At 41.8% G+C, this 27,781-nt stretch overlaps 1 protein-coding gene across 3 annotated transcripts; it reads right to left on the minus strand.

Moving 5' to 3' along the window:
* Positions 1 to 27,781, minus strand: ZNF318 (zinc finger protein 318). 3 transcript variants are annotated; one of them, XR_008734896.1, is made up of 11 exons: positions 27,189 to 27,781; positions 21,955 to 22,100; positions 16,381 to 17,014; positions 13,889 to 15,313; positions 10,792 to 10,891; positions 9,747 to 10,033; positions 6,643 to 6,846; positions 6,065 to 6,164; positions 4,907 to 5,025; positions 361 to 4,463; positions 1 to 244 (listed from the first exon to the last, which is right to left on the minus strand). XR_008734896.1 is itself a non-coding variant. In XM_055725534.1 (10 exons), exons 1-10 carry the CDS (start codon positions 27,549 to 27,551, stop codon positions 1,047 to 1,049), a joined length of 6,795 nt encoding a protein of 2,264 aa, XP_055581509.1. In that variant the 5' UTR covers positions 27,552 to 27,781; the 3' UTR covers positions 1 to 1,046. The 3 variants fall into 3 exon arrangements, 2 of the variants coding, with proteins under 2 accessions (XP_055581509.1, XP_055581510.1); XM_055725534.1 differs by having other exon boundaries at positions 1 to 4,463; XM_055725535.1 differs by lacking the exon at positions 27,189 to 27,781 and adding an exon at positions 18,552 to 18,655 and having other exon boundaries at positions 1 to 4,463; positions 21,955 to 22,090.

Below are 27,781 nucleotides of genomic sequence, written 5' to 3' on the forward strand. Positions count from 1 at the left end.
TCTTGTTGAACATCGTATGTTTATTTTTTAAACAATTTACAAATAAAAATGTTATATTTATCCAAGCAAACACATTTAATACTTTAGTCTTTAACAAGCTATACAAATGAGAACCATCACACTAGAGCTTTTGATAGGTCAAGGACCATTCAGGGTAGGCATGCATGTGTCTGTATCACATGAAGCGAGTCCAATTCCTGACATCAGGGTTCTGATCTTCTGCTTCTTCAGAGCTGGTCAGCTGCTAAATGATTTAACACAAATAGTTACTGGATCACAATACAATGAAAGAAAGCCCATTTCAAATCATGTAAGTGACCTCAATATGTCTGGTCCAGGTGTCAGGCCACAGAGCCTTACCGATTAGTCTTCTTCTCCAAAAGCCAGTCGGACAGATTTTCTCGCCTTGCTTAGTGATGTGGCATCCATACATGTGCTTATACAATACAATGAAACAGCTTAAGTACAGGTGTAATACAACAGTAATTACAAATCACAGAGACAGATAAACAAACAAACAAAATCAACTCTAATCACATTCTTGCATTTCAAACAATGAAAGTAAACAAAACCATGCATTACAGTTTAAAGAAATTTTCAGTTTTAGCTCTTCCGCAAGTCTCCATTTCCTCAAGTTCTATATTGCTGTTCTTGAGCTTGTCCCAGTGGCTGGGCTACTCATGGTGCTACTGACACAAACAGGGTGAGCTGGAAGTAATCCAAGAATGGTCAAAGAATAAAAGCCCCCAAAATAAACAACAAAGACGCACGCATTATAAATGAGAGATTCCATTTTAATAGCAGAGTGTAGAAAAGAAATTGGCAAAAAAATTCACATGAAAAAACATTTTACACGATTAATTATGTACAGAATAAAGTATGTGTCTGGTTTCAGATGATGTAAGTTTCACTTTAGTCAAGGCCTACCACAGGATGCAAAATACACCCAAAACCCTCAACTGGAACAAAAAAAAAAAAACCAAACAAAAAACCTATACATAATCCCAGCTCTGGCTCCTCAAATATTGGGACTGGCTGGGTTCACTTCAACCCACTGGGCTTTCTGCTAAGCTTTCAGCGATTCCTGAATTTGTTGTAGCTTCCAAACTACTGTCAGCAGTTTCTGTTTGCTCAGTCTTCTTGCTCTGGATGGTGCATGCTCCCTTGCCTCCTGAGCCACCCTCCTTTCCCTGTATTTCATTGAGCCCAGGAAGGGAAGTTTCCATGCACCCAGAAGCCTGACTTTCTGTGCTGCCTCCGTCACAACTCAATGACAGCATTTCAACAGCACCACCTTTGCTCTCCTCCACTTGCAGAAGGATCTCAGACACAGGAGAAATGCCCTGCATTTCTAGAACTGGCATGACCACTTCTGTAGTGTCATTTGAGGGCTGAAATCCAAGCTGCGTCGTAGCCGTTCGAGAAATCCGCGTGCAAAATTTATCTTCCTGACTACCAGAAGTTAATGCAGCAAAATCAGTAATCTCTGCTTCCTCCACTGTTTTTCCAATGCCCATCTTCTTAAGTTTACTGGACTCCAGCTGCATGGATGCAACAGTTCCTAGTTTTGAGACTTCTTCTGTATTCTCATTTAAAAGTTCTGCTGTAAGGATGCTGAAGCATTCATGTTTCACCTTACTGTCTCCCGAACTGAAATCAGTGCTTTTGAACCCGAGCTCAGCTTTGTGGGAGGGAGTCTCACTGTGTTTCACATCTTCTGATGTTGAAGGAACTTTCTTGTTATCCATACAAATATTTGCAGAGAGACTTTCAGATTGCTCAGTGTTCAAGCCTGAGTGAGTGGTATTCAGATGAAAGTTATTGGCTGCAGAGGTTCTTACGACCTCATGCTTTGTTTCTGGGGAATGGACAGCTGCTTCTGAGAGATGCTGCCTATGGAAGTCTGCTGATAAAGCAGCTACTGACTCTTGGACAAGATCGGAGCGAGCCCTTGAAAAGCCTCCAGTCCCTACTTCTTTTGCTTCTCTCTTGATAAAAACATTATCTAATGTTGCATCAGATCCAGTGTGTCCTAATGACTTTTTTTCAACTTCAACTACTAATTCTACACTGGATCTGAGTTCAACCATGTTTGCAGTGCAGGCATTGACTAACCATGCAACTTCCTGCCTTTGGGTTTGGTTTTCTAATACTGCATGGCCTTTTTCTGGAGCTTCTAATATGCTACTTCTAGCTTCTGTGTTGGTGAGACACGTGTCTGGCCATACCTCTGTCAATTCTGAAGCACTAACTTCATTAGAACCAGTCTTTATTTCTACATTTGGAGTATTTGATAGATCCCAACCACTTTCAGAACAAGAATGGGCTGTGATGACCTGGCTTTCTCCATTACTAGTTCTGGAAGTGTCCCCAGAACTTCTTGTCAATTCTGAAATCTTATTCTGGGTTTCTGAAATACGGGGAACTTCACCAAGGACTCCTGGTTGAGACAGTTCCAAAGCTACGTTTTTCAGTTTTAAATCTTTTAAGGAGGCATCAATAGAATTCTGCTCCGTCATTCCTGCTACTAAAGCTTTTTCTTTTGAACTGTTTTGAGAATCACAGATCAAGTCTGGACTACCAGTTTCTGACTGAGTTCTACACTTATCACTTAAGTTTTCCTCTACCGAATGGGAATTTCCCAAATGTTTCATTTCATTCTGTGTTTCAGGTAATAAAGTCTTTGGGTGTAAGCTAAGCTCAGGCTTTACCGCTTTTACTTCCCAGTCTTTCATCTCTGCACCTTTCTCCAAGGTACCGGTAACATTTGTGTTAGTAACCACAGTTATATTTGCATCTTCCTGTCCAGCTTCCTCTTGGACCTCACTTTTCTGTAGATCACAGAATTCCTGACTGCCTACCCGCTCTCTTCCTCCTATATCCACAAGTTCAATTTCTGCAGGTATCTGGATACCAGAAGCAGTTTTTGTTTCTGGCAGTTCTGTGACCGACATTTCTGACACTTCCAGTAGCTGAGGCTGAAGTGGTTTCTTGTTCATTTCAGCCTGATTCTCACCAAGAACCCAACTCCCTGTTACCTGATTATTACCCTGTGAGGAATCTTCTTTCAATTTAGTCCAAATACCTGTTGAAAGAGAAGTCTGAAATTTTTGACCTATTTCTTTCTGAATACCATTTTCAATGTCAGGGCTCATCTCAGTATGAAGTATGAAAGTCTCCTGAATATCAGTTTTCTCCAGTTCTGAGCTTCTTTCAGCTGAGTGGATGTGGCTAAGTTCAGTAGCTACATTTTGAGAATCCTCTTTCAAGGAGGATGAGCTGTTATTCATTCTAGGATTTGCAGATAAGTCTGCAGGTTTTGTTAGGGTAGAGTTTTCTCCATTTGGAAGTGCAGAACATGCAAGCTTGCTGTCAGCCGAACCCTTTCCACCACTACTGTAGAAAATATCATAGAGATCTTTAGCATTGGCTGTGGCCAAGCAAGAGTTTCGTTTCTCTACCTTTTTTGCCTGTTCACTGAAAGCAGTTGAAGGTGGTGGTGGTGGAGGGGGTCTCACAGGCATTGCCAGCATTGTCTGTTCACTTTCAGACACACCTGGAGCTACTTCATCTGCAGGGATGACAGCTGCCTGCTGGACTGCTGGTGGAGGAGGGGGTGGAGGTGGTATATCAGAAGTCTGAGAAGACTCACTTTTCTCTGCTCCTTTCAAATCTTCCTCTGCCCCTTTTAAAATTACCTCTTCTCCTCCAAAAGCTTTTGAGATGATATCCGGAGGCAGAAGAAGATCTGCATTGGTTTCTTTTACCACAGGCAGTGGTTTGGTGGTAGCACCAGAGGATTTTATGGATAAAAAGGTGTTCAAAGGTGCTGGTTTGCTAACTGTTGCAGTAGTAGACTTCCTGAAAATCATTGTGGGGACTGGGAGATTGGGTAGAATTTTTGCTGGTGTTGATGTGGAAACAACTGGTGTCCATGGGCTAGTGTGTGGAATAACAGTTTTCCCAGACAGTTTGATTTCAATGGGCTTGACATGGGGTTTCCCAGACTGACACTTGTTCTCCTCTTTGTTTCCTTCTGTACTCTCTTCCTTTGCAATAGCTCCTCCTGGGGTTTTATCCTCTCTCTCAGTCTTTTTCCAGCTGAATTTCCCAAAGGAAGTCTGGCTTGGTGATTCCTTTTTAGATTCTTCTTTCTTTTCTTCTTTTTTCTCCTCCTTCTTCTCTTCTTTCTTCAGCTTAAGCTTGATACCCATTTTTCGCCCAGAAGAGTCTATTTTGCTTTGAGTTTCACTAGTCCCTTCTCCAAGCTCTGGTATGCTCTTTGTTTCCTCTTTCTTTATTATTTTTGGTTTCTTCTCATCCTTCTCTTCTTTCTGTTTCTCAACTAGTTTCCGTTTCAGTTCACTCTGCCGCCTGCGCTCCGTTTCCAGAACTACAGCCAAACCAGCTTGACGGTCTAGATTTCTCCTCTCTTCATAAAGTGGGTTTTCATCTATGTATTTCTGTGGAAATAAATGACCCAATTTTAGTCACTTTTTCCACAAAAAATAAACAAATTCTGCTCTGTAACAGTTTTGACCTGTTCAGTAAGTGCCATACCAACACTAAGAGAGCAGAGAACTACTTCCTTCCAAGAAACTGAGATGCTACAAACTCCTCATTCTGTAATTTAATGTGAATTGAGTGGTGGCTTGCACCAGTGCTATCACTTTACAGAAAAGTTTGAAAATCAACACTGGGACTTAAACACTGTTTTAACCTCATGCAGATGAAAGATTAATCTCTATGTAGTGGGAAGTTTTGCTTATTGAGTTCCACATAATGTAGTGAAGATAACCACATACATATACTCCAAGGAGTCAAATGTCATTCTTCAGGAAAGGAGGACAGAACAAAGAGAAGCTAACACAAGGAATGACTCACTCCTGGTACACCAGTTACCAACCTTGTATTTCTCATTGTGGGGATGACTTTTCACATGCTGCTCTGCTGAGATTTGATCTCCAAAAAATTCATGACAGAGCTGGCAATAATATCCAGTGATGGGAATGAGAAACTCAGAGCCTGAAAAGGCCAAAGAAAATGATCAGAGAAACAAATCTTAATAAATGCCAAGCTCTTAACAGAGCCAGATAAATATATCAAAGAACAACAGCAAAACCTCCAGCAATGTTCCTTTTGGAACAGTTAATGCTGCTCTCCTTATGCTTACAGTATGGGAACAACCGCTACCAGAAACAAATATGTGAAGAGATGAAGCTTGATTACTGTGATTCAAAAAATTTAGTGTCCTCCATCATATTAAGGCTATTCTCTATTCAAGTAGGTTAACGTTTCCTACAGTCTTAATTTATTTTCCATCTTTGTGGTATAGTCTACTCAAATACTGAACACCTGGTTTATAAAAAGAACACAAGTATTTTCATTGAAGTTAGTATGACTTGCATCCTTGTGCCTACAGAAACAGCTGCAGTTATCTAACACACTGCAGATTCTCCTTTAGTATGCACTACTGGAAGTATGCAACAGATTAATAAATTGAGACTGATCACTGGCAAGACTACTTAAGACATTCAGATTTTAAATCTTGTATTAATTTTCAAATCACTCACAGCCCCTTCCATAAGACTTTCTCAGATTCTCTGTATCCACTCTACCAAGTACACATCAGTGATTTCTCAGGGACATCTCTACTATAAAATTATTGAATTGAAGAGTCTGTTGCAAGACAGTGTGGAGTACTGCACAAGATATGCCCAAACACAGCAAAAGCTCTTGCGGTCATGTCCGGAATTCTAGTAAGCTAGCAAAAATCACTTCAGAACTACACCGGAGAAAGAAAAAGTCACCTGGTATTCAAAATAAAAAAATAAACTCTAAAAAGAAGAGAAGGAACCATGCTGTGTTTTCCTACACTCTTGCTTCATGACCTCTTCCACAAGAACAACCAGGAAACTAAATAATTTGCCTTTCATCTAACAATACAGTATCTATATGTACTTCTATAACATGGTTAAATTTTTGAAATTCCTTCCTCTGAGCAACTGGAACCTGCTGGAGGGCAAAGGGAGATGATACCCAAGTTAAAAAAAACCTAACATACCTTTGGCAGGAACAGTTATCTTATCGATGCGTTTTATGGAGTCTTGTTTGGTCTCACTCTGGGTCTTCGAAGCCCAAGGTCTGTTGTAAGGATCCAGGGTCTATTTGCACAGTGACAGAGGTATACAGGCTCATATATTACACCAGCAAGGCAAGTACACTTGTCTTTTTCCTTTTTAACATCCTCTCAGAACACTGAACATTAAAATCAACGTGCAAATAATTATAGGACCTACGTTTTCCTCTCTTTCCCCTCCCATTTTGCAATTTATAATGAGAAAATAACCTGTGAAAAGGGTAAAATGTGAATGATAGCAAAAAACAGGAAAAATAAGAAACACAAATATCAAATGCTAGTTCCTGAGTGAACTGAACACAGGCCCCATTTACACTGGTCGGAACACACCGGTAGCTGTACAAACTGCTCAAGTCCAACATTAGGGAAAAAGAATTTGGTAAGCAACTTCTTGGGTTCATTATTACTTCAGGTTCTCTTGTAAAATGTTCTGTGATGTATGTTTTAGTGTTAATATTTATAGCAATATGAAATGCACTTAGTGAAGGAAGCCTGCAACATACCTGTCTGTGTTTCTTATTATGCATGTGTGTGAAAAAGTCAAACATGGTCCCGCAGATGGTATTGCAGTCTTTGCACCAGTGGTTCCCTGCATCATAATATTCATAAATATTGGCCAACTGGAAAGGATGTTTGGAGGACTGTGAAGAGGATTCTGCTGGCTTCGGGCTTCTACCTCTGGATTTTTCATTAGCAGTTTTTGATTCCTAAATTAAACAAAAGGAAACACTTCTCTAAGACAAAGCAGGGCAGACATAATGCTCTATAACTCAGAACCTGCCTCTAGCAGAAGCCACACACACCAAAAAAAAAAATATATCACCTGCTTTTCAGCGCCCAGGCTAATTCCACTGTTTCAGAGAGCTGGTATTGCCGACTAAGACGCTGCGTGGCCGCAGTGAAGCGCTTCCAATAAGGCTCCCAGATGTAATGGCTGGATGGTTGTAGATAATCAAGGAACCAAATGAACAAATTCCCTATGGCATGCACCCTTCCCACTTCATGGTTTCATATAAAGATCTGAATAGTTCCAGTTTACCATGCTAGCCAAATAATGCCCACAAAACCTAAAATGGCTCCTCTAGAATCATTTAAAAGTTACTGTAAAAGTAGATTGGATGAAAGCAGAATGAAAAAGGAAGTAAGAATTAGTTGACTAAAAGTAATTTAACTCAATTAGCTTTATCAGATTATTTGAGAGTTCCCGAATGCTCCAGAAGACTCGTTGCTTAGCAATAATAGAAACATGGTGTTTTGTTAATTACCTAAGTATATCAGGTGAAGCATCCTGTCATTTAAGCATGTAATATTTGCACGTACATTGATTTGTACAGAAAGACGCCATACAGTGATACACAGACATTTCAGGACTCTACCCAAATTTAATACTAAACACTGCAGAGTAGTAAACCAAACAATCTCTGAAATAGATCATGAGGCTGGCTAATTTAGCTTATGATAATACTAGATGAGGGTTTGTGGTTGTTTTTTTTGAGGTTTGAGTTACATTTTCAATAGCTGGAAGTCCATTATGTTATCATTTCTAATCTGCATGGCAGTCTGGAAAGAAAAGCATGTTAACTTAGCAGACCGGAGTTGGTTGCATTAATTTCCAAGTTATTCACTATCAGTGTTGAATAAATTTACTTAAGCAGATTCAAAATTGTTAAATAACATCTGCCTTACTTGAAATTTCTTTTGATAAACAAGGATAGATTCTCTCTTGTTAACACCACCCCACAAAACATACACTGTAAATCAAACAATGCAGAGACACCCAGGCCCCTATGCACCCCACAGATAGCCATATCCCGATATAATCTAGTTCTTGGTACCAAGTAGGAAGTGACCCAGTGAATATTTGCATATATTCTGTCTGCAAGAACACAGCAAAACTGACATTTTCTTAAACAATGAAAAGATCAACTTATGATCTGCAGGAAGCGTGTGAAACAATGTTCACGATGTCTAAGAAGTGTCATTGTTCATGTTATTTACAGACATACACCCACCCAATACTATCTCAATGAGAACTTTAAAAAGACAATGCTTCTCATATAGATAGGTGACAGCTGAGAACCCCAGTTTGTGCTTAACCCCAGCTCAAAGATGCTTTTATAATTTGCTGCTATTTAGAGCCCAGAAGGGGACGATCTGTCTGTTTAGTACAAGGCCAGTTTCACCTACAACACACAGACATGTTCAGCAGCAAGGGACACCAAGGTAGCTTGCAAATAAGCAGAAAGGCATACATTTTTGCCGTTACATTGGCAGAGTCAACCGACCTCAGTGTCAAAAGGCCCGCACCATCTTTCTTTTCATTAAAAAAGTCAACAATCAGAATTACAAGGTGAATCTTAAGAGACTAAAGGCAGCGTCCTATGTGCCTACAGATATCTGAAAACATTAAAATGTTCCTGGCTAGAACTCAGCATTTCCCATGCTAAAATAAGGAACTATGAAAAGGGGATCAAGTCATTATGGGTTCAGACAATACAAACAATGGAAGTTAAAATAATGAAAAATATATTCATATATGCCATATCTCAAGAAAAGGAAGCAATACAACTTAATGCAATGTAAGATTTAATGGACATTGTTGCCTGCTTTAGTTTTACGATGTGCTAACTAAAGCAAATGATTTGTAAAAGTAAGTGGATACTAAACATCAGTAATGTTTTGAAAAACAACAAAAACAAAACACAAAAGCAAGCCTTAAAATGAAAGACATCTGATGATTTCTCTGAACCAGACCAGGATGAAGCATAAGGAGAAGTTTACAGGATACACAGATTTGAGTGACCTTGTAGAAATACCTCTTACCTTACTACATTTTCCTCTCAAAAAATATACAGTAACGTCTACACAAAAAACATCTACCATCTCCCATCAGCTATTTCTGTTATGTACATGTATGAATAAACATCTGAAAAGCAGGATAATTATCTCCTGATACCTGCATAACCTTTCAGATGTTACTATCATACACTACTTCTAAAGTGAAAACTATCTTCTAGAATGTGATAAGCCTGTTTGGATATACCCAGTGCTCAGTAGTACAGACCATGTTAGAGAGACCATACTGATGCATACTGACATTTCTTGAGAGAGAATACATAGTATGTACATAATAATCATGTTAAGCTGACAATCATATGTAAGTCTTGTGATTTGTTAATACTATCACACAGTGAGAAGATCAACATGCTCCAAACTTGCAGAGAGCTGCTAGAAACAGGCCTTGCCAAATGTTTGGCAAATGCCAATGTTGACAGGCCAAGCCAAAATGTTGTAGAGTAAAAAAGTCTGTCCTCCTGGTATTGAGACCAAAGAGCTCGAAACACTCATGATACCGCTCAATCCAACCAACACCTCAGCAGAACCAAGATCAAAACCAGTTAAGTGGTACTGAACTGCACAGACCCTGAGGGAAATTATAAACACTGATGCATTGACTCTCACCTGAATGTATCATCAAAACCAGCACATGAGATGTGATAACAAATGACATCAAATGATCCTCTAGTAAATGCTGGGAGCAGCTGTCTCCCCAATGCCCTCTTCTCTCAGTGGGAAAATCATTAGCACACAAACCAGAAGACTTTACCTTGTTGGAGGAAGATGTTTTCTCCAGACCTTTTGCATTTTCTGACTTGCTGTTCTTTTCCAAGGAATCTTTGGTTTCCACAGATGGTTTTCGCGGTTTTTCAAATATGTTAATCCCCAGGATTTGTGCTACTTTGTCAAGCTCAGACTGCTTCTTGTCAGCGGCATCAGATTCTTTATGCAGCTCTGAAATCTCCTTCATAATATTCTCTTGTAGTCTGTTCACCTCAACCAACAAGGGGTCTTTGTGTCCATCCTTCTCACGACGTTTTTTCCTCAACATCTCTCCTGAGCCAATCAAGGAAACAGAAGAGATGGAAATGCAACAGGAAAATTATCTTAAGATCTGTACAACTATTCCAGCAACAAGTAGAATACTAATCAAAGTATTACAAATCTTGACTAGGAAGTTATAAAGATGGAACTGACTGACAGGTACAGCATCACTAAATCTGCACAACCCACCTCTATAAGGGTTGCCTTAACATACCGCCCTAACAGAGGCACTGTAATCCTCAAGAGAGGGAATCAGTTTAATAACCTCTATTTTCCTGCGTGACCAAATAAGCAAAAGTTTATCAATACATTCTAACCTGAAAGTATAATTTTCCAAAAGTGAGAGAAATTAATATTTACTTGGACCAAAAAAAAATTCTAAAAATAATAAAAGTTAGCTCTGTCTAGAGAGGACTTCTTGTTCAAATAAGATTCAGGAAAAACTGAAAGGCACAATGACATGTCTTCAGTTACTATGTCTCACTTCTAAAGAAGCACTAAAATGCATAAAGTGCAATTCATTTAACTTACCAAGCTGCCAAAGATGCAAGAGCAACTGTTTGCTTCAGGGTAACAGCCAAATTCTAATATAATTAATTTTAATATAGTAATTAGGTCACAGCTTTCTCAAGAGTTCTGCATTGCCCGGAGTATGAAAATATTAAACTACAGACTATTATCCTTTTGGTTTTCAATTCTCCTAGAAGGTACTAGGACTTGTGACACATCCCAGTGGGCAAAAAAAATAGGGGGTGGGGGATGCATTGTACCTTGCTGTTTACGAAGCCTGTCCAATTCAGTCTTGAGATAGTAAAGCTTCTTCTGCCGTGCTTCTCGCTCATTCTTCAGTTTTTCTCTCTCTTCTATCACCTGAAAAGGTTGCGAGAGGACTGGATTTTCTCCTCTTCCCAACACAAGTTAATCAGTCTTACAAGAATAACAGCAAGACTTTGCTTTGCCAGTCACAGAACACTGCTTATTATTCTCAAAATGTTCTTGAGTATTTTAACACAACAAATACACCTCTTCCTCTGCATGTGCAGATAACTGTATCATGTGCTCACACTTCAACCCTGTATGAAGGCATTTTTTTTTTCTTTTGGCCAGTGTATTCCCCAGAACCGCTTTGTTTATTGGCCATTTCCCAAGGCACTTAGGCTCAGCTGACTGTCTTCTACAGGGGTAAGCAAGACCAATGCTAAATGGCTCTTCAAAACTCATGCTGTAACTCTAAAGTTAGCATGTTCCATCAGTGACAAAAGACTTCAAGCCCTTCACCTCACCTCCTGCTTTGACTCTGGCCAATTTTAGCTATTATTTAGGCTTCTGCTTCAATCTGATAGTAACTGTATCACCAAAAATAACTTTCAGGCGTAACTGTCTGAAATTATACACCTGGATTAAGTTTGTTTCTTGCTCAATAAGGTACACTGTGGCATGACGAGCTCACAAATCCACTTTTCACGGGTTTTCACTGATTCTCACAGAAGGAAACCAGGCGATATGCTAAAATGAAACCTGAAAAGTTCTTTCCACTCCCTTCCCAGCTTCATTTTTCAAGAGACAAATCCCAATTTTATTTACCTTCACAATGCTCTTAAAGCTTACTACTGACTCCTCCCTTGAACAAACAACTGACCCAAGGCCTTGCCTTCCCTAGAGAATCACTACTACTACGGCAAAGTAAATGTTGGCAGGATTCCTCGACCCTGCCTGGACTAAGCCCTGACAGGAGTTCCACCAACACAGGCCATGTCTTAAGTGCCACAAATCTTTGGTGGTTTTTGTTTGATTTTTTTAATCACTGAATCACCATTCTCTCATTCTGGGTTTTCTGCCAGCATAGGGGCATCAAATGGAAGATGCAAGATTTTATACTCCCAAGTCATCCCAGCAAAAAAAGAGTGGACTAAGACTGAACCAAAGACACCTGTATTGCAGACAAAGCCCTAGAACTTCGGCCAAGATGCACAGGTGAGCTACCAGTGTATGTCATGGCAGGAGAAAACCACCCACCTCCAGCTAACAGAGCTCTTCCAGAAGTGCCAAGTTTCATTAACAACAAAATTTCAGCTGTGTCAGATGAAGTAAATTATTATTCCTGCAAGCAGTGGAAGCTCACTTATCTGTTGATGTAGCACTTTATGCAAGCAATCTGAAAATTTAAAGTGACTTCTTTTGAGCTTCTCTTGGAGTCAGTGGTCCATCTTTCCACAGCCTGATTTGTTCTGAAGAATGTGATGTAACTAAGCAGGCAAAAAGCTTCCAGCCTCTACCATGTGCTGCCTTTCTACTTGCAGATCTACCAACACAATGCACCATTAGCACAGCTACACTGAAAGAATGTCTTTAATGCAGATATGCATATGTAGATGAAAAATTAGATATGAGCCAGCAATGTGGGCTTGCAGCTCAGAAAGCAAATTGTATCCTGGGCTCCACAAAAAACATGGCCAGTAGGTTGAGGGAGGCGATTCTCTGCCTCTACTTTTTTCTCATGAGACCCCACCTGGAGTACTGCCTCCAGCTCTGGGGCCCCCAGCAGAAGAAAGACATGGACTTCTCGGGGCCATGAAAATTATTAGGGGGCTAGGACACTTCTCCTTTGAAGAAAAGCTGAAAGAGTTGGGGTTGCTCAGCCTGGAGAAGAGAAGGCTCTGGGGAGAATTATCGCAGTCTTTCAATATATAAAGGCTGCTTATAAGAAAGATGGAGAGAGACTTTTTACCAAGGCCTGTACCAACAAGACAAAGGGCAACAAGGGTTAAACTAAATGAGGGTAGATTCAAATTAGACACAAGTAAGAAATTTTTTATGAGGGTGGTGAGCCACTGGAACAGGCTGCCGAGAGAAACTGAGGATGCCCCACCCCTGGCAGTGTTCACAGCCAGGTTGGATGGGGCTCTGAGCAACCTGGTCTGGTGAACGATGTCCCTGCCCAGGGCAGGGGGGTTGGAACTAGATTACCTTTAAAGGTCCCTTCCACCCCAAATCATTCTATGGTTCTATGCTTTTATTTTAACAACAAAGATAGAATGGACACCAGTTTGAAAACCCAAGCAACTTTCAGGAATTTTCCAGTCCTCTGACAGTTACATAACTACAGTTTCCTATTTTGAAACACGTTCTTCCCCACTACTCTCTAATTATCATAGAAACCAAAGTAACTGGAAGAGGAAAACATTTAACACCCCACAAACAAAACTGGTGTCAGATGCACCAAATAAAGAACAGTTTCCCTAAAGTTCTTCTGATTCTGTGATTCTTATAAGAGATAATACAAATGTAGAGGGAAAATAGCACGCAACTGTCAATCACGACATCCTTTAGCATGTACTTAATAATGTTTAATGTATGTATAACCACGGTATTACTGTACCATGTACTGTGTTCAGATGGAGCCTCCCGTGTTTCAGTTTGTGCCCATTGCCTCTTGTCCTGCCACTGGACATCACTGAAAAAGGCCCAGCTCCACCTTTTTTATACCAATTCCTTCAGTTATTTCTGTATTTAGGTATCTCCAAGTATTTCAATATCTAGAGCTCAGCAGAATAAAGCCAAGCTGTGGCCACCATGTGTTTTTTCTGTAAAATTTTGGCTGGCCCCACAAACTTCAACATTGTGCTTGATTTCATCTGTTCAGCCATAATCTAGAGGCATACAGCTTTGGGGGATTTTAAACACGCTTTTTACAATTGTCACAGAGTAATACAAATGCCCAGGCACCTTTAAAAAAAGCAAATGTAGTCCAACTGCTTTTAAACTGGAGCCACTCAGGAAAAAAAGGCAGCACACCGAGAGGAAAAGCTTCTACCCCAGCAATCAAGCAGTCCAACATAATTTGATATATCAGAACAGATAACATACCTTCTGCTTCTGAGCTGCTCGATTTTTTTCATCCGACATCTTTTCTGTGGTATTTTTGAAAGGGTTTGAAGACAGACGAAGGGGCACTTTGGAATGAGCAGGAGTGGTAGGGACATGAACAAGCACAGAACCATCTCTTTTTAAATCAGGGACATCCTTTCCCATAGACACTGTCTCAATCACCCGGAGGTTGGGACGCGTGGGGTTCGCTGACATGGCCATAGTAAGAAGACCATGAGCTTCTGGCAGTGTAGGATTAGGCTGCTGGGCTGTGGGGTACATGGTCCAGCCAGGGGCTGCATATGCCATATAGTGCCCATATGCATCATACCCTGGAGGAGCCATTGTGGGAGGTGGATAGTTTTGGGGCATTTGAGTGGCAGTAAACTGGGAATAGTTGGGAATTTGGTATTGGGAAACAGAAGTAGGTGTAGGTGGCAAACTAGCAGGAGCTGGTGGAACTGAGGGAATGAGAGACACAGAAGGAAGGGGCTGTTCTGGTGCACATGGAGGTATATCCTGTCCCACTGGCTTGCTCTTAGTATATTCTGATTTCTGAAGAGAGGATGCATCTTTAGACTGCTGGAAAGAGACCGGAGGTGATGCTGAGCGCTGCTGGCCTGACTCTGGAGATCGGGTGTCGCTCCGACTGCGACGCAAGTCCCAAGGGTCCAGTCTGCGAGGATCTGAAGAGCGACGATCAGGAGAACGGGATGCCAACTTTTTGCCATGAAGGCGTTCCTGGGTACGAACAGCCAGTTTTCCAATTTCAGCAACACCAATGTCAAGCCCAATGGTTTTGAGTAAGTCGTGGATCTTCGCATACTCAGCATTAGGCTCTTCTAACGGATCCAGCTTGACAGCTGGAGCAGGAGAAGGAGGTGGGCTCACTTTCTGGCTTATTATCTCGTTGCCACAACTCACTGGGGGCTTCTGAATGGTGAGAGATTCAGTTTTGGTGTCTTCATCCTCATCACCATAAAGAAATTTCTCTTCATCCTCAATGTCAGGGAAACTACGCCGCCTCTTCTCCTGAGCACTGACAGAATCAGCCATCATGCCCAGAATTCGGGAGAAACCGCTGCCATCCTGACTGGCCCTCTCATGAGGCAGCAGGAAGTCAGTATGGCGATCAGCAGGCTCTGACTTGGGTTCTACCTTTTCCTTGTGACTTAAGAAGCTTCCAAACTTCTCTTCAAATGTGAAAGCATCTTTGGGAGCCCCAGAAAGTGGGCTCCACTCATATAAACCGTCACGCAACTCCTTGTTTGCAGACTCCACAACAGAGTCTTTGTTAAACCGTTTGAGAAAGTTCTCCACTTCAGAGGCAAAAGGAGCTGTGTCGTTGCTCTGGGGCAAAGATGAATGACTAGAAAGAAGAGGAAGATCCTTGCTGGGAGCTGGACTGCTTGAAAAGCCCTCAGGCTGAAAGAAAGAGAAGTTAATATTTACTACAGCACCTTCTGAGGTGACTGTGCACCTCACAGAACAAACAAAGGAACGTGTTAATTTCTCCTTGAGTTCACAGCTGAAGAAAAGAGTTATAAAAGACACTAAGTTGAAAAAGAACACAGAAGATTACAAAACAAATTGCCTAATGATTCTGGAACCTCATGTCCAGCAATGAGGGCTGATCTCAAAAACACTCAAAATCACAATTATATTTCATCAGTTTTCTGCAAACGTAAAACCTGAAACTCCGTAACATAATTTTGGCTACACTTTGTGTTTAATCACAGACAACTGCACTGGGGTTATTCCCAGTCACTTCTTCAGAGACGCATCACTAATGCCATGTTAAATAGCATTTCCAATAATAGGTATAGAATGGGATCCTCAGTATTGGAGCACCTCCTGAGATAAACATGTCTCTGTCAAACCAGCACTGATCAGTACTACAGACAGATCAAAAGTGATGCGCTAAAACATGAGAAAAGTCAATTTTCACAGTGGTTGCAACTGCTTATCTTTCCATTGCTCTGATTTTGAGACTCAATTGGTAGTATAGCTTCAGTATAAATTAAGTAGGGTTGATCCCAGCCTACAGCCCAAAGGGAAAAAAATACGGAAACTTGAAGATGTCTTCAGCCAGAGGTACTGAGGATGCACTAGGCAGTTCTCTCAGTCTATGAAAAGAGGCACAGTGACAGGCAGAAAGCGTCAATCAATGTCCTGACTGCCTGTGGTACAAAAAGGGTCAGCTTTTCTATAAAAGCTGGCCCAGATCTCAGCATCCTGGGCTGAATTTCAACAAGGGCATTTTATTCTGCCTCAGATTTTATAAATATATATGATTCTTGATTAAATGCCTTCACCACTTAAAGTTCCTAATGCAATCCTGACTTTTATAGGCCTGCAAAAAGATACCTGTCCTCTCAAAGACAGGAAAAGGCAAAGATTTGGCTTTTCTATTTCAGAAATCAAACTAACATTCTGTATCATGAAGTGACTGGTTTGGAAAGTAGAAACATATAGACAAACAGAGATCAAACCTGAACAGGAGACTCTACTTCCATCTCCACTCGTTTCTTCAGAATAGATTTTTTGGGCATGGATGGGATTTCCTCAGGCCTGTAAGTATACCGAGGCTCAGAAGTCTGTAGTGTGTTAGTCAAGCCAGGGATCACATAACCACTGCCTGAAACATCATGATTCAAGTTTCTACTACGCTCCTCTTCTTCTCTTTTCCTCCTTGCACGGTCAAGCTCTCGGAATTCTTCATTCAGGTATGATGGGCTCGGGCTTCGACTGTGGCTGCGGCTTCGTCTGCGGTAGTTTCGTGTTCCTGATGAGAAACCCTGATGCTCTCCACTCACACCATGCATCTTCTCATCCTTTTCATACCGTGGACGCTTTATTTCTCGTCCCCTCTCTTCTGGCCTCGAGGGGTAGGAGGATTTCCTGAGTTTGTCACCATCTCTGTCAGATCCACGAGGCAGCTCTTCTCGACGACCATAATGCAGACTATAATCTGAACGATGAAGGAAAACATCTCGGTTGCGGTAGTCTTCGTCATGTCTCATGATGAAGGGACTTGAAGGTTGATCTTCATGCAACGGGTATCTCTCAAGGCCTCGAGGACATGAGAGGCCTCTGGTGAATATTGGACCATCAGCCATATCATCCCTGTGTAGAAGAAGTGTAGAATAAACGTAAGTACTTGAGTCAGAGTAAACGAAGTCTTACTCCTACTCAAGAGTAAGAAATTCCCAAACCAGTTTCAGAATAACATCTCCGTCACTAAACAGAAGCAACATTTTATGTATTTAAAGGGCAGGGGAGAAAGGGAGACTTATTTTTAATGGTACTATACATCCCTCCTAGGAAGTCACCTGCAAACAGAGTGACGTGAACAATTCAATTCATACTTCAGAAGGAGAGCCTTGAAAAATTGATAGGATGGATTTATTTCTGTGAAGGAGAAAGACTACACGTTTAAAAAAAAAAAAAATTACTATCATATTTCAGACCACAATCCCTCTCCTCACCTCTCCTAGCAAGATGCCAAGGTCACATTTCATATTAATTATTCAAGGCATAATTCAGTCTCACACTGGCAAATGCAACCAGATCCTCTTTTTATCTTCAGCTGTGGAGATGGACCACAAATTCTAGCAACATTTTTTGTTGCAACAGATCTGTAGACAGGACTGACGCTAATCACATTAACTGCTATACCCAAAACGCAGCAGTTTTTTATGATGCCTATGAACCAGGGATAGTAAATGTAATAGTATCATTTCCTTATGCCAGCCCCTGCACTATTACACACAATGGATGTGCAACTGGCACACCACCAAAATAACAAACTGGATCTCTTGGAGTATCTTCTTCTGGATTGATTCGTACACACACCTCCAATTAGGAGTACTGTTGTAACTAAGGCCTTTTTCCCCACCCCTAAAAAAATTTCTGGGACTGTTCTTTAGATCAGGCAGAAATAAACCAAACCACTTTAACATTACCAGCTGCTGTTTCTACTCAGAGGTATTTAAAAAATCTAGCAAGATCCCCCCAGAACGGGAAGAAAAATGCTCCTCAAGTGAAATCAATGGGACAGAAAACCTAGAGAAATGTCCCTCCTGAGTGACCAAGACATTGACTTGAAATAAACTATGTATGATTGCCTGAATCCTCAAAAATCATCTCCTCCTTACTCAGAAAAGTCCCTCCATAAATCTGAGAAGGGGCAAATAAAGTCATACCATATGACATCTTCAGAAAAAATTGCAGATAAATTACAGCCCCAGTTTTTAAAGTCACCAGACTGAAGAATGACAGACATAATAGACAAGGTCTTTTTCTTCAGTATTTTCATAGTTTCCACCTGCATATTTAAGAACAAAACCAACACAAAACTTCACTTTATCTCTAACCTGCATCACTGCAAGGCATATCATGTTATTAGATGCTTTATCAGTCCAACACATCTTAAAAGGCAAATATGGCACGTACCAGTACCCACAGCATTAGGTGGTACCTTTCCAGTTTCCAGCAAACTACACACATCCACCCCCTCCAAAAGCACAAAAATACCTACAAAGTAGCTAAATTAAATTTCATACATGAATGTTGCTGTTCACAGCCTACATAAATGTATGTCTATCCCCAGTGTCACCTTTTCCAAGAGCCTGCTAAACCTATACAAGCTGCAAGAACATACCTGGTGAAGTAACAGATGTATTTCACCATACACTTCAGCTGATTTTTGTGCAAATAATTTGCATGCATGCTTGCCAGGTGTCACCTACAATTCAAATGCTCTGACTGCAGTGACAAAGCAGAAGGAATATTTAATCATACTTCAGAAGGAAAGGAACAGCAAATCTACTATATTTACAAGTAAAAAGATGTTCCAAATACACTCTGAACAGCTAAGATGGAAATTTAAAACCCAAAGATTAAATATAGGTGTGAGGAAAAGGATTATTTGCCTTACAGAAACTGTGATACTTTGAAATATGTTTTGTGTAAATATAGTCCAACAGAGAAATGTCCCTCTTAACAGGTTTGGGTGCTTTTAGCCAGCATCATCCACTACAGCCTATTGCATCCCTGAGAGAAGATAACAAGGTGGTACCACCGTGACCACCCCAATACCTTCATCAACACAGAATCCACAAATTACTGGAATGTGCAGTTTCAGAGCAGGAGAACAGACACAGACTACATGGACATGATTCCTCAGAGAACTACAACTAGTGTTAAAGTAAGCTTTATTTTTTAACATATTTATTCACATACATAGAAACAGAAATAAATTAATTGTGTTCTGCTGTCAGCAACCAACAGGACTCCACCTTAACACACAGCCTTTGAATAGCAAGTCAGATGAGCCGTTCATACTCAAGCCAACTGTCACTCTTGGTATTATGCCAAAAAAAATGCTATTTCAGAGCACAGCTTAGCACAGACCAAGTCTCTGCAGTGATATGGTCTAATCTTTTGGATTAACCTCAGATGAAAGAATCGGTGGGATGCTCTGTAGAGCTTATGCCACCTCAGACAGTAGTAGAATATCTTGAAAATACTGACAGAGCAGAAGATGGAACACAGGGAGAGGGGTAAGATATATTCTTCAATTTGATAGACTGAGATTCTGGAAAACAAAACAATACTGACCAGTTGAAGTAGAAGACTAAAGCTGCTTAGGTGACCTTGAAGTCATAGGCCAGCAGCATTCAGTACGCTTACTTAGACATGTGCAGGAGGCCAGCTGCCCTAAGAACTTGGGGCAAGTTCTTACAGATGTTTTAGGATGGACCTGCACCCGGACATACACCCTGAGAAAAACTCCTGGAGCATCCTGAAAATCCACGGCTGCAGGAGAACCCAAAAGCATCCCTGATTTCCATCCTCTGGTATTTTATTTCCTTTATAGGCTAATGAACCTCTCTGCCATCCCAAGGCCCTGGAAATGACAGAGAATAATTTGTAAAACTGATTGCTTGAAAACCCTGAGCAGTCAGCAAAAATAGCTAAGAATAACTAAATTCAGAATTATTTTCTCTAATTACTTCAAAATTTGAAGAGACATCTTCAGAAAACACTCTATTTTTTAGATTTTTTTTTATAAATGAGAATGAGAACGTACCACATGCCAAATAAAAATGTGATATGCCCAGTATTAAACAAGTGATGACCCACAATAAGGGCTACTTTAAAGCCCTATCACTTTAAACTGACAGATACAAAGCCAGTGTCCTAGTAGCAGGGCAGCCCCTCAGAGTGGGAAAAAAAAAATATGATGAAAAAATACACAATCAATGATATCCTTAACCAAACACAAAGTATCTTAAAAACAACGAAAAATGGCTAAACAGTAAAGAAATTTGGAAGTCATAGCAGTACGTAGAAGATGTAGGAATAGCTAAGGGATGACTAGGACATACTTTAAAGCTTCTGGACAGTGGGCACCACTCAGTCAAGTGCAGCCAGCACAAATAGAGTGGACAAAAAAGAAAAAAAGAAAAAAAAAAAGTAAATGTAACCACATGGAGTTCTTGCATACCTACGCTATAAATATATGGGAAGCCACTTAAAACCTGACGTCTACACAGTCTCACTTTCTCTTACTCTCATTCTGATTCATCTGTCACTTTTATACCTTCTCAGGAGTCTATTCTGACCTTTTTGTTTTACATCTATGGGTCCTGTAACAGAGATAAAAGTGAAAGTTCTTTGTAATTTTCACTCTTATGTTTAAAATAAACTCCGCTGTACCTTATGTTATTTCTAACCATGCATCATAACCACAAAACAGGTTAAATATAAAACCTCACTGGAGAAAGGAAGCAAGGAGACGCACCCATACCCCTGCCCCACATATTCTTCATTTGCCAGAGCAGTGCCAGTTTACACACCATTTCCTGCTCCTTCCAGCCACTGTACTCTCCCCGGGCATACGCACTCATTTCATTCAGAAGAATGCAGACTGCACAGGGCATTTACAAATCAAATACTGATCCCAGGAGAACTGAGGCAGAGGTGTACAAGTGACAGTACTGAAAACTAAACTCTCATTTAGTTTTCTGCACCTGCTGAAACTTAACCTTACATTTGAAAAAGACAGGAAATTCACTTATTTTTCTCACTTCCCTCTTTTTCTCTCTCTTTTTTTCTTTCTTCTTCTTTTTTTTAAAAAAAACTTGAGGATATTTGCATCAAAAATGGAAGTTAGAGTACTTTTTTTGTACTGGATGCTTATCCCTGACCTGAAACGGCAACTACATGCTCTGAGGCACGAATTATGCCATCTTTAACTTCACAATTCAAGACATAAAAAACTTTTATTGCACACAGCCTTCTAATTTTACTTCTTTTGCCAGATTATACCTGTTGAAGGCAAAGATTTCTGAACAACATCTACTAATACTTATACTTCACTGTTCACAGCAGTATTTTTAACATAAGTCTTTACTAATTATGTTTCTCTCTTGACTCCCATCAAGGGACCCTAAGAATTCTAACACTTATTTTATCACATATGAGACTGACTGACTGATTCACTTCTCTTCTGCAGGGTTTTTAAAGTCAAAATAATATATTTTTTTTCGACTTACACTAGAGGCTTTATTCTGGACTATACTAAGAAATATGGAAAGTAGATTAGTCCCAATAAATGAGGAAGTTGAAGCTTTATGCTACGCACAAACCACCTTCCTTGCAGTCAGGACTAGACAGGTTCATAAGAAACAGAAGAAAGTGGCTGAAGCTGTGAAATGTCAAATGAAGCAGCTCCCTCTTGCAATATACTCCAGGCACTTTTAGTTTATATGGGTTTTAGAAGCAGCTGACAAAAATCAGAGAAGAAATATCTGTTTAGAGTTACTATGAACCCAGGCAGAACCCATAGTAACTCTATGACTTTTGTTCAGGAATCCCCTGCACCACAACTTGCTGGAGGTTGGGGGAGTATTCCAGGGAAGCATCACTACACGCTTGCCCTCTTACCCTCATTCCCTAAGCATTCACTGGCTAGTTAGATGTTTGGTGTTCCCCAGTACAGCCATTCCCATGTTCTTACTGTTTCACACACCTGAATCCCCATCTGCGGAGGACCATACCTGTCACTCAGGTTATCAATTGGTGAGCCCAGTCTATCAGGCAGCCTCCTTCGCTCTGGTGTGCCAATGCAATACCGGTCATTACCAACAGTAATCCGCAAACTCTGTTCCACTGAAGACTCAGAGCGGAGACTCGGTGAACGTCTCTGTAAATTAAAGAAAGAGTGCAAGCCCATCAATCAGGGAATTTTAATCTCAGCTACAGAAAGGCAAGTGACTCTGCTCTGCTTAACATGTGAGACGGGGTGGATGGATCAACTAAAAAATCAAACTAGAAGAACAATTGTTCCAAATATTTCAGTTGTCTCCAGTTACTAAAGAAAGGGGAGGCTATTGACTGCATTTTATTTCTCATCCCAGCTGCTAGTAACATGCTCTATATTTACATTATCTAGAAGGGAAATTTTTCAACTCAAAAATACATTTCATAAAGCACCATTTTAGAAGGTGGAAAAACAGAGTGAAGTTCAAGAAGTCCCAGATTTGCCGCTGTCTTCCTTTCTTTGTAGAGGAGAAGCAGCTAAACAAACATTGCACATAAAACAGTGCCAGGAATTTCTTAATAAAAGTGTCTGGATTTCTGGCCCTTTCCAACTTTAATAACAACATGAACTAAAGTATAAACCAGTGTAAACAACGATTTTTCTAGCAGTGATGTTTTTTAACAGTTTTCCTTACCTGATGCTGCTTTCAGCAAATAAGCACAAAATAATACTTGAAATGCCAGTGACTATAGAAACATTTTCTATAGTAGAATTCCCATTATTGTTATTTATTATTGGTAGAGCTAAACCAGAGCTATGTAATGTTGCCTTTGAAAAAACTACAGCAGAGAAGGCCTGAGCTAACTGCCTCTGCACAGACCTTCCTTTGGACGCATAGTCAATACAGAAAATGTCATTACTGGTAAGTTATGCTTAACTAGTTACACCTCACATCATTCTGGAATATGGCACTAGAATACAGGAACGATCAAAGTAAGGGAGGTTCCACAGGAACAGATGAAACTACCTGAAGACAGAGATACTTGCTTTTTTAAACCAGAAACAGATGAGACTACCTGAAGACACAGATACTTGTTTTGCTTTTTTAAACCAACATGGTTTAGATTCTGCTTAACAGGAAGCAACACACCAGCTTCAGTTCTGCCACACCAGTCATTCACTGCATGTTGCTTTCACCACTGAAAACTGCAGTAGCAAGCAGCAGGTGTACTATGTTGTCTGCATCCACCCTGAGAAGATGCAGCAGAAACAGCTCAGTCTTTCAAGTGACCGAAAGAACACCATAATCTTCAACAGGAAGCAAAAGAATTCCCTCACAATTTTGCATAAACAAAATTATTTGCAGTACAAATCTGCACTAGAATCCACTGTGCACATAACCTTGTGCTAAGGTAACATATTATTAATTTCTGGTTTGCTCCATTAATCTGAATCCCAGCACTTAGCAGAACACTTTTTAATTACTTCCTAAGACCAACAGTGTTATACAGCACAGTATGATCCTGCAACAGCCCGGCTGAGATACATGTGTACAAGGTGCACGTGTCTCACACAAACACACTAGAAGGTTCACTTGTGACCAGTGTAACACTGACTGTTAAGGGCTGCCTCAAGAAGTTATTACCTTGAAGGGCATCTTCTTGCCATCGAGACTGCTGGCAAGTTGGGCACATACAGGACAATCATCTCCAGGAACTGGAGACAGAGAAGTGATGATTATATCTCAGAACAAACTTCTGGGCAAAGGAAAGAAATAGTTTACTTTTGGAAAGTTTGGGATGCTAGGACTGCCATACAGATTGCCCAGAGACAGCAGTTATGGTGAGGTTATTTGAACCTCACAATTTATTTATTTTATTTTTTTTTCAGTTTGAGAAATTCCAGTTTCAATAGCTTTTTCATTTCGAGCACTGAATACCACCAGTAGTCCATTCCTACCTACGCACTGCACTGCATTTTCCTCCCTTCCTATTCTGGTCCCTGAACTGCAGTTACCATTGCCAAATTACTGCACAGGTTGCATACTAGCTCTTAATTTTTTCTTTCTCTGTTGACCCAATACACTCCATTCCTCTAATTTCAGCCAATTTTCTTACAAAACAGCAAAAAAGCTGAGAGAAACTATAAAAAGAATAAGCATGCAGGTCAGCAGGGACTAGTAAAAGCAGCAACCTTGCAAGAACAAATCAAGTCCACCAAAATCTCTCACTTTACAGCCCTGACCTTCTCTCCTCCATTACATTTTTCAATACTCACCCCAAACCTTTGCTGTCACTCCATGCTCTTCCAATTTCCACAGTTCTCCCCAGCTACTAAAAAACTACCACCATCTGTATCTACAGTGTCCGATACACAGCTCCACCGGCAGTCAGCATCCCAGTTATGCATGAGAAAATGGGCAACAACGCTGACAACCTGGGAACGCATGCATTCCATCTCCAAACCCACAACCCAAAACCAAAATAACTTCCAGAATCAAGAAAAGGGAAGAAGAAATCTCTAAGGCTGCTCCTTCCATACTCCAATTCATATGAAGGGTAGGGACAATAACTTAGAGCTTGCACTCAAAACTTCTCTGCATTGCAAACCCATGCCCTTACCCCATCTGTGTCTTCATTCCATACCCTACATCTTCCACTCTTACACATATAATCCCCTCTTCCAAGCCTTCCTTCCTTGAGAGCCTTCCTCTTCCTCAGTCTTGTGTCTGAATTCATCTCCTCCCAGTGACAGCTCCAAAATGCCACTTTATTAAAACATCTGTGTAATTATCTACATTTCTACACTTTGTATCCTCAAACTTCTGGAGAGGGGGTCTTAAGTCATATAAATCTGAAAACTTTATTAAAACTTTACGTGACCATGCTGACCCAACATATCTGCTCTCTGCTTAGTTTTGATCAAACTTACTTCCACTGTCTGGAAAACATCAGCATAATCCCAGCTTTTATCTTTTTCTGATGAATGCTAATTTTGCAAACAGTACTTCTAAAAAGTCAAATCAACCTGTATATGCATTTTATACTTTATAACATCACTTTTAAATAAGTAATGTTGGCCAAACACCTTTTGGTGGACAAAAACTTCCATGGAAAGAATGTGAACAATATATAATCTAACAATTACTTACACTGGGCTTTAACAGATGCAATGGACAGCACCAGGCAAGTTAAAGGCCCCTCTTACTGTGAAAGCTGCTTCCTAGAGAAATGTTTTCCTTAAATGCAGTAATATTCTTGTAAATAAACAAAAAATCTATTTGCTTCAGCAATTCAGCACTAGCTAACTTGCTAAAGCCTAATTTCTAGAATTAATAATTTTTCAGTCATTCTTCTCTGAAATTAGAATAGGCAAGAAAAGCATCAAGAATCCACAGCAATTTGCTGAGATGACCACTGTAACTTGAGACAGAAGGGTGCAAAATAACACTGGAAAAACAGCATTTGTCAAGAATTATGTTTGTGTAAACGGGGGGTGGGGGAGTGGGTGACTTTTTTTTTACCCCTAAAGAGGGAATGGGAAGCTTCCAGTCAAAAACTCCTAGTTCAAATTTCTCCAGGTCAGAACCAACACATTCGGCATTGAAAGTTTCGTCGCAGCTGGCACAGGTTCACAGCCTATCACAGATACAGTGAAATGGCAGACTGGGTGATGGTGAAGTCAGTTTAATAAAGTTCTGCTCTTGTATTGCAGTTTGTCATCCTGTCAGTTGTGATCATCCAACTGTCCATCGAGCCACAACACAAACTGACATGAATCAGATTTAAAATTATCTACTTTTAAAAAATTACTTATTTTCAACCTGGGTCTTACCCCAGCAAAGCAATTTGCAGGGCTACCCCACAGACAACTTATAGGACTAAGATAACAGTAAAAATACAGCCTAAAAACAAATGGCCAGAGGCAAGCTTCTAAGCCTGGCTTGGTTTAACTGTCAAACACATTATCTTCCCATACCTTCAGGCAGCTCACTTTTAAATAACAGCACCAATACCACTACCATCACCTGTGATTTCTATGGCTACAGCTCCAAAGAAATACAATAAAACCCTGTACCACCATCAAAAAGGCAATCCCCCTTCTCTCTTGGGGTCCCATCGTGACATGAATCATAGCAGACAACGTGTTTTTGTTGGCTTGACTTTCAGCCACATCGTTTCCTCAAACCAGCTCACCCTGCAACTTCACAAAGTGTCAGCACACGGGAGGGGGCAGAACATACTGCAGATCAAGTGGAAAAAAAGTGAGCATAGCGATCTTTTTAATTGTACGCATGCTGGATTGAGTGACCATGGAACCATAGCCTAAAATATCCCAGTAGGAGAACCTCTTCTTTCAGCACAATACAAATGCAGAGTGAACCCATTACACGCTACAGCTAACAGTTATCAGACAAGACAATCATTGCACGAAGGAGCAACAACAGAAAACCTCAGTGAGCAAATGCCACTCGCACAACAAAAAAAGTACGGCTCTACCCTTTGGTTAGTACGGCAGTCTGCATCCAAGGTATCACTTCAGATGCCAAACCAGAGTTTCACATGCCCAAATCAAATTTTGCCAAGACTGAATGAGAAGACTGGAACACCTTGTGCACAGCTCCAACTACAAAGCAGTGCCTATCACAGAACACCTCTCAAAGATATAAATCTGTAACAGAGTCCCCATTGTATGCCCATGACAGCAGGAAGAACTCAAAGCACTCTTTCAACGTCCTATGAAAAAAGTTATCGCCCCATAAACAATAGCACAAACCAGTGTTAAATGGAGGAAAGCGGCTAGCTACATCCTTTGCCTTAGCAAAAGATAGCATCATCTCTGAGCCTTATCTAAAATGGCTCTAGCCGATAAGAGAGAAATAAAAATGTAACGGAAATTAAAGGAAAAGCGTGACTTCAAATGGAAATCAATGATTTTTATTTTCGTTTCCATTTGGCTCTCTAAGGAACGGGGGGCAACGGCGCTTCTCCCTCCACGCAGGGAGACCCCGGCGCCGGTGCCATCCTGCGGGACCCCGCTGCCCCCCGCCCGCTGCCCCCGGGGCACAGCCGGGGCCCGCGCTACCGCTGAGGGGGGCCGGTGCCGGGTCAGGCACCCCCGCCAAGCCGCGGGGGTCGGGGCCGCCATCGCTGGTGGCCGCGGAGGCAGCGGGGACCCCCCGCGGCCTGACAGCCCCCGAGGGAGGGGGCAAGCCCAGCACCGAGACCCTCAGCGCACGGCAGTAGTTACCCGGCTGCTGCTGCCATCTCCGTGCTCGCTGCCCCGGCGGCCCCGCGGCCCCCCGGGCCCCGGTCCTCCCGGCGGCGATGGCAACCTTCTGCTGCGGTGCGGCGACGGCGATCGGCGGGACGCACCGCGGTGGCCCGACGGGGAACGGTGGCGGCGCGGCGGGGGACGGGGCGAAGCAGAGCGCGGCGGCGAGGCGGCGGCGGCGGCGCCGGCGGCGGGCGGCGGCGGGGGAGGCCGGCCGCGGCCTGGCCCCGGCCCCGATGTGCCGGAGCGGGAAGCGCGGGACCCCGACGAGCTGCCCTCCTTCAGCCGGTGCGAAGACGAGGACGAGGGGCCGGAGCGGCCGCTGCTGGAGCGGTACATGATGGCGCCGGCGGCCCGGGGGTCGCGGCGGCCTGCGCGGGCGCCCCGGCTCCTCTGACCCGGCCCCCCCCGGGCTGCCCCCCCCCGGCCCCGCGCGTGCGCGCCGCCGGCCGCCCTGCGCGCGCTCCCGAGCCAGGCACCCCGGGCCCGGCGGGCGGGGGGTTGGGGGGGGCGGGGTGAGCCCGGGCCGGGGAGGGCCGGGGGGCGGGGGGCGTTGCTTGGGGACGCCC

The sequence above is a fragment of the Falco cherrug genome, chromosome 13 (genome assembly GCF_023634085.1).
Source record: "Falco cherrug isolate bFalChe1 chromosome 13, bFalChe1.pri, whole genome shotgun sequence".
NCBI classification, from domain to species: Eukaryota; Metazoa; Chordata; class Aves; order Falconiformes; family Falconidae; genus Falco; species Falco cherrug.

Bases quoted from the DNA above. Each gene is read 5' to 3' on its own strand.
- ZNF318 (XM_055725534.1), bottom strand. From the start codon at position 27,551: ATGTACCGCTCCAGCAGCGGCCGCTCCGGCCCCTCGTCCTCGTCTTCG. The intron at 17,015-21,954 runs GTATGGTCCTCC...TCTTCTACACAG, and splicing joins ATTGATAACCTGAGTGACAG to GGATGATATGGCTGATGGTC. The intron at 15,314-16,380 runs GTTTGATCTCTG...TCTTTCTTTCAG, and splicing joins AAGTAGAGTCTCCTGTTCAG to CCTGAGGGCTTTTCAAGCAG.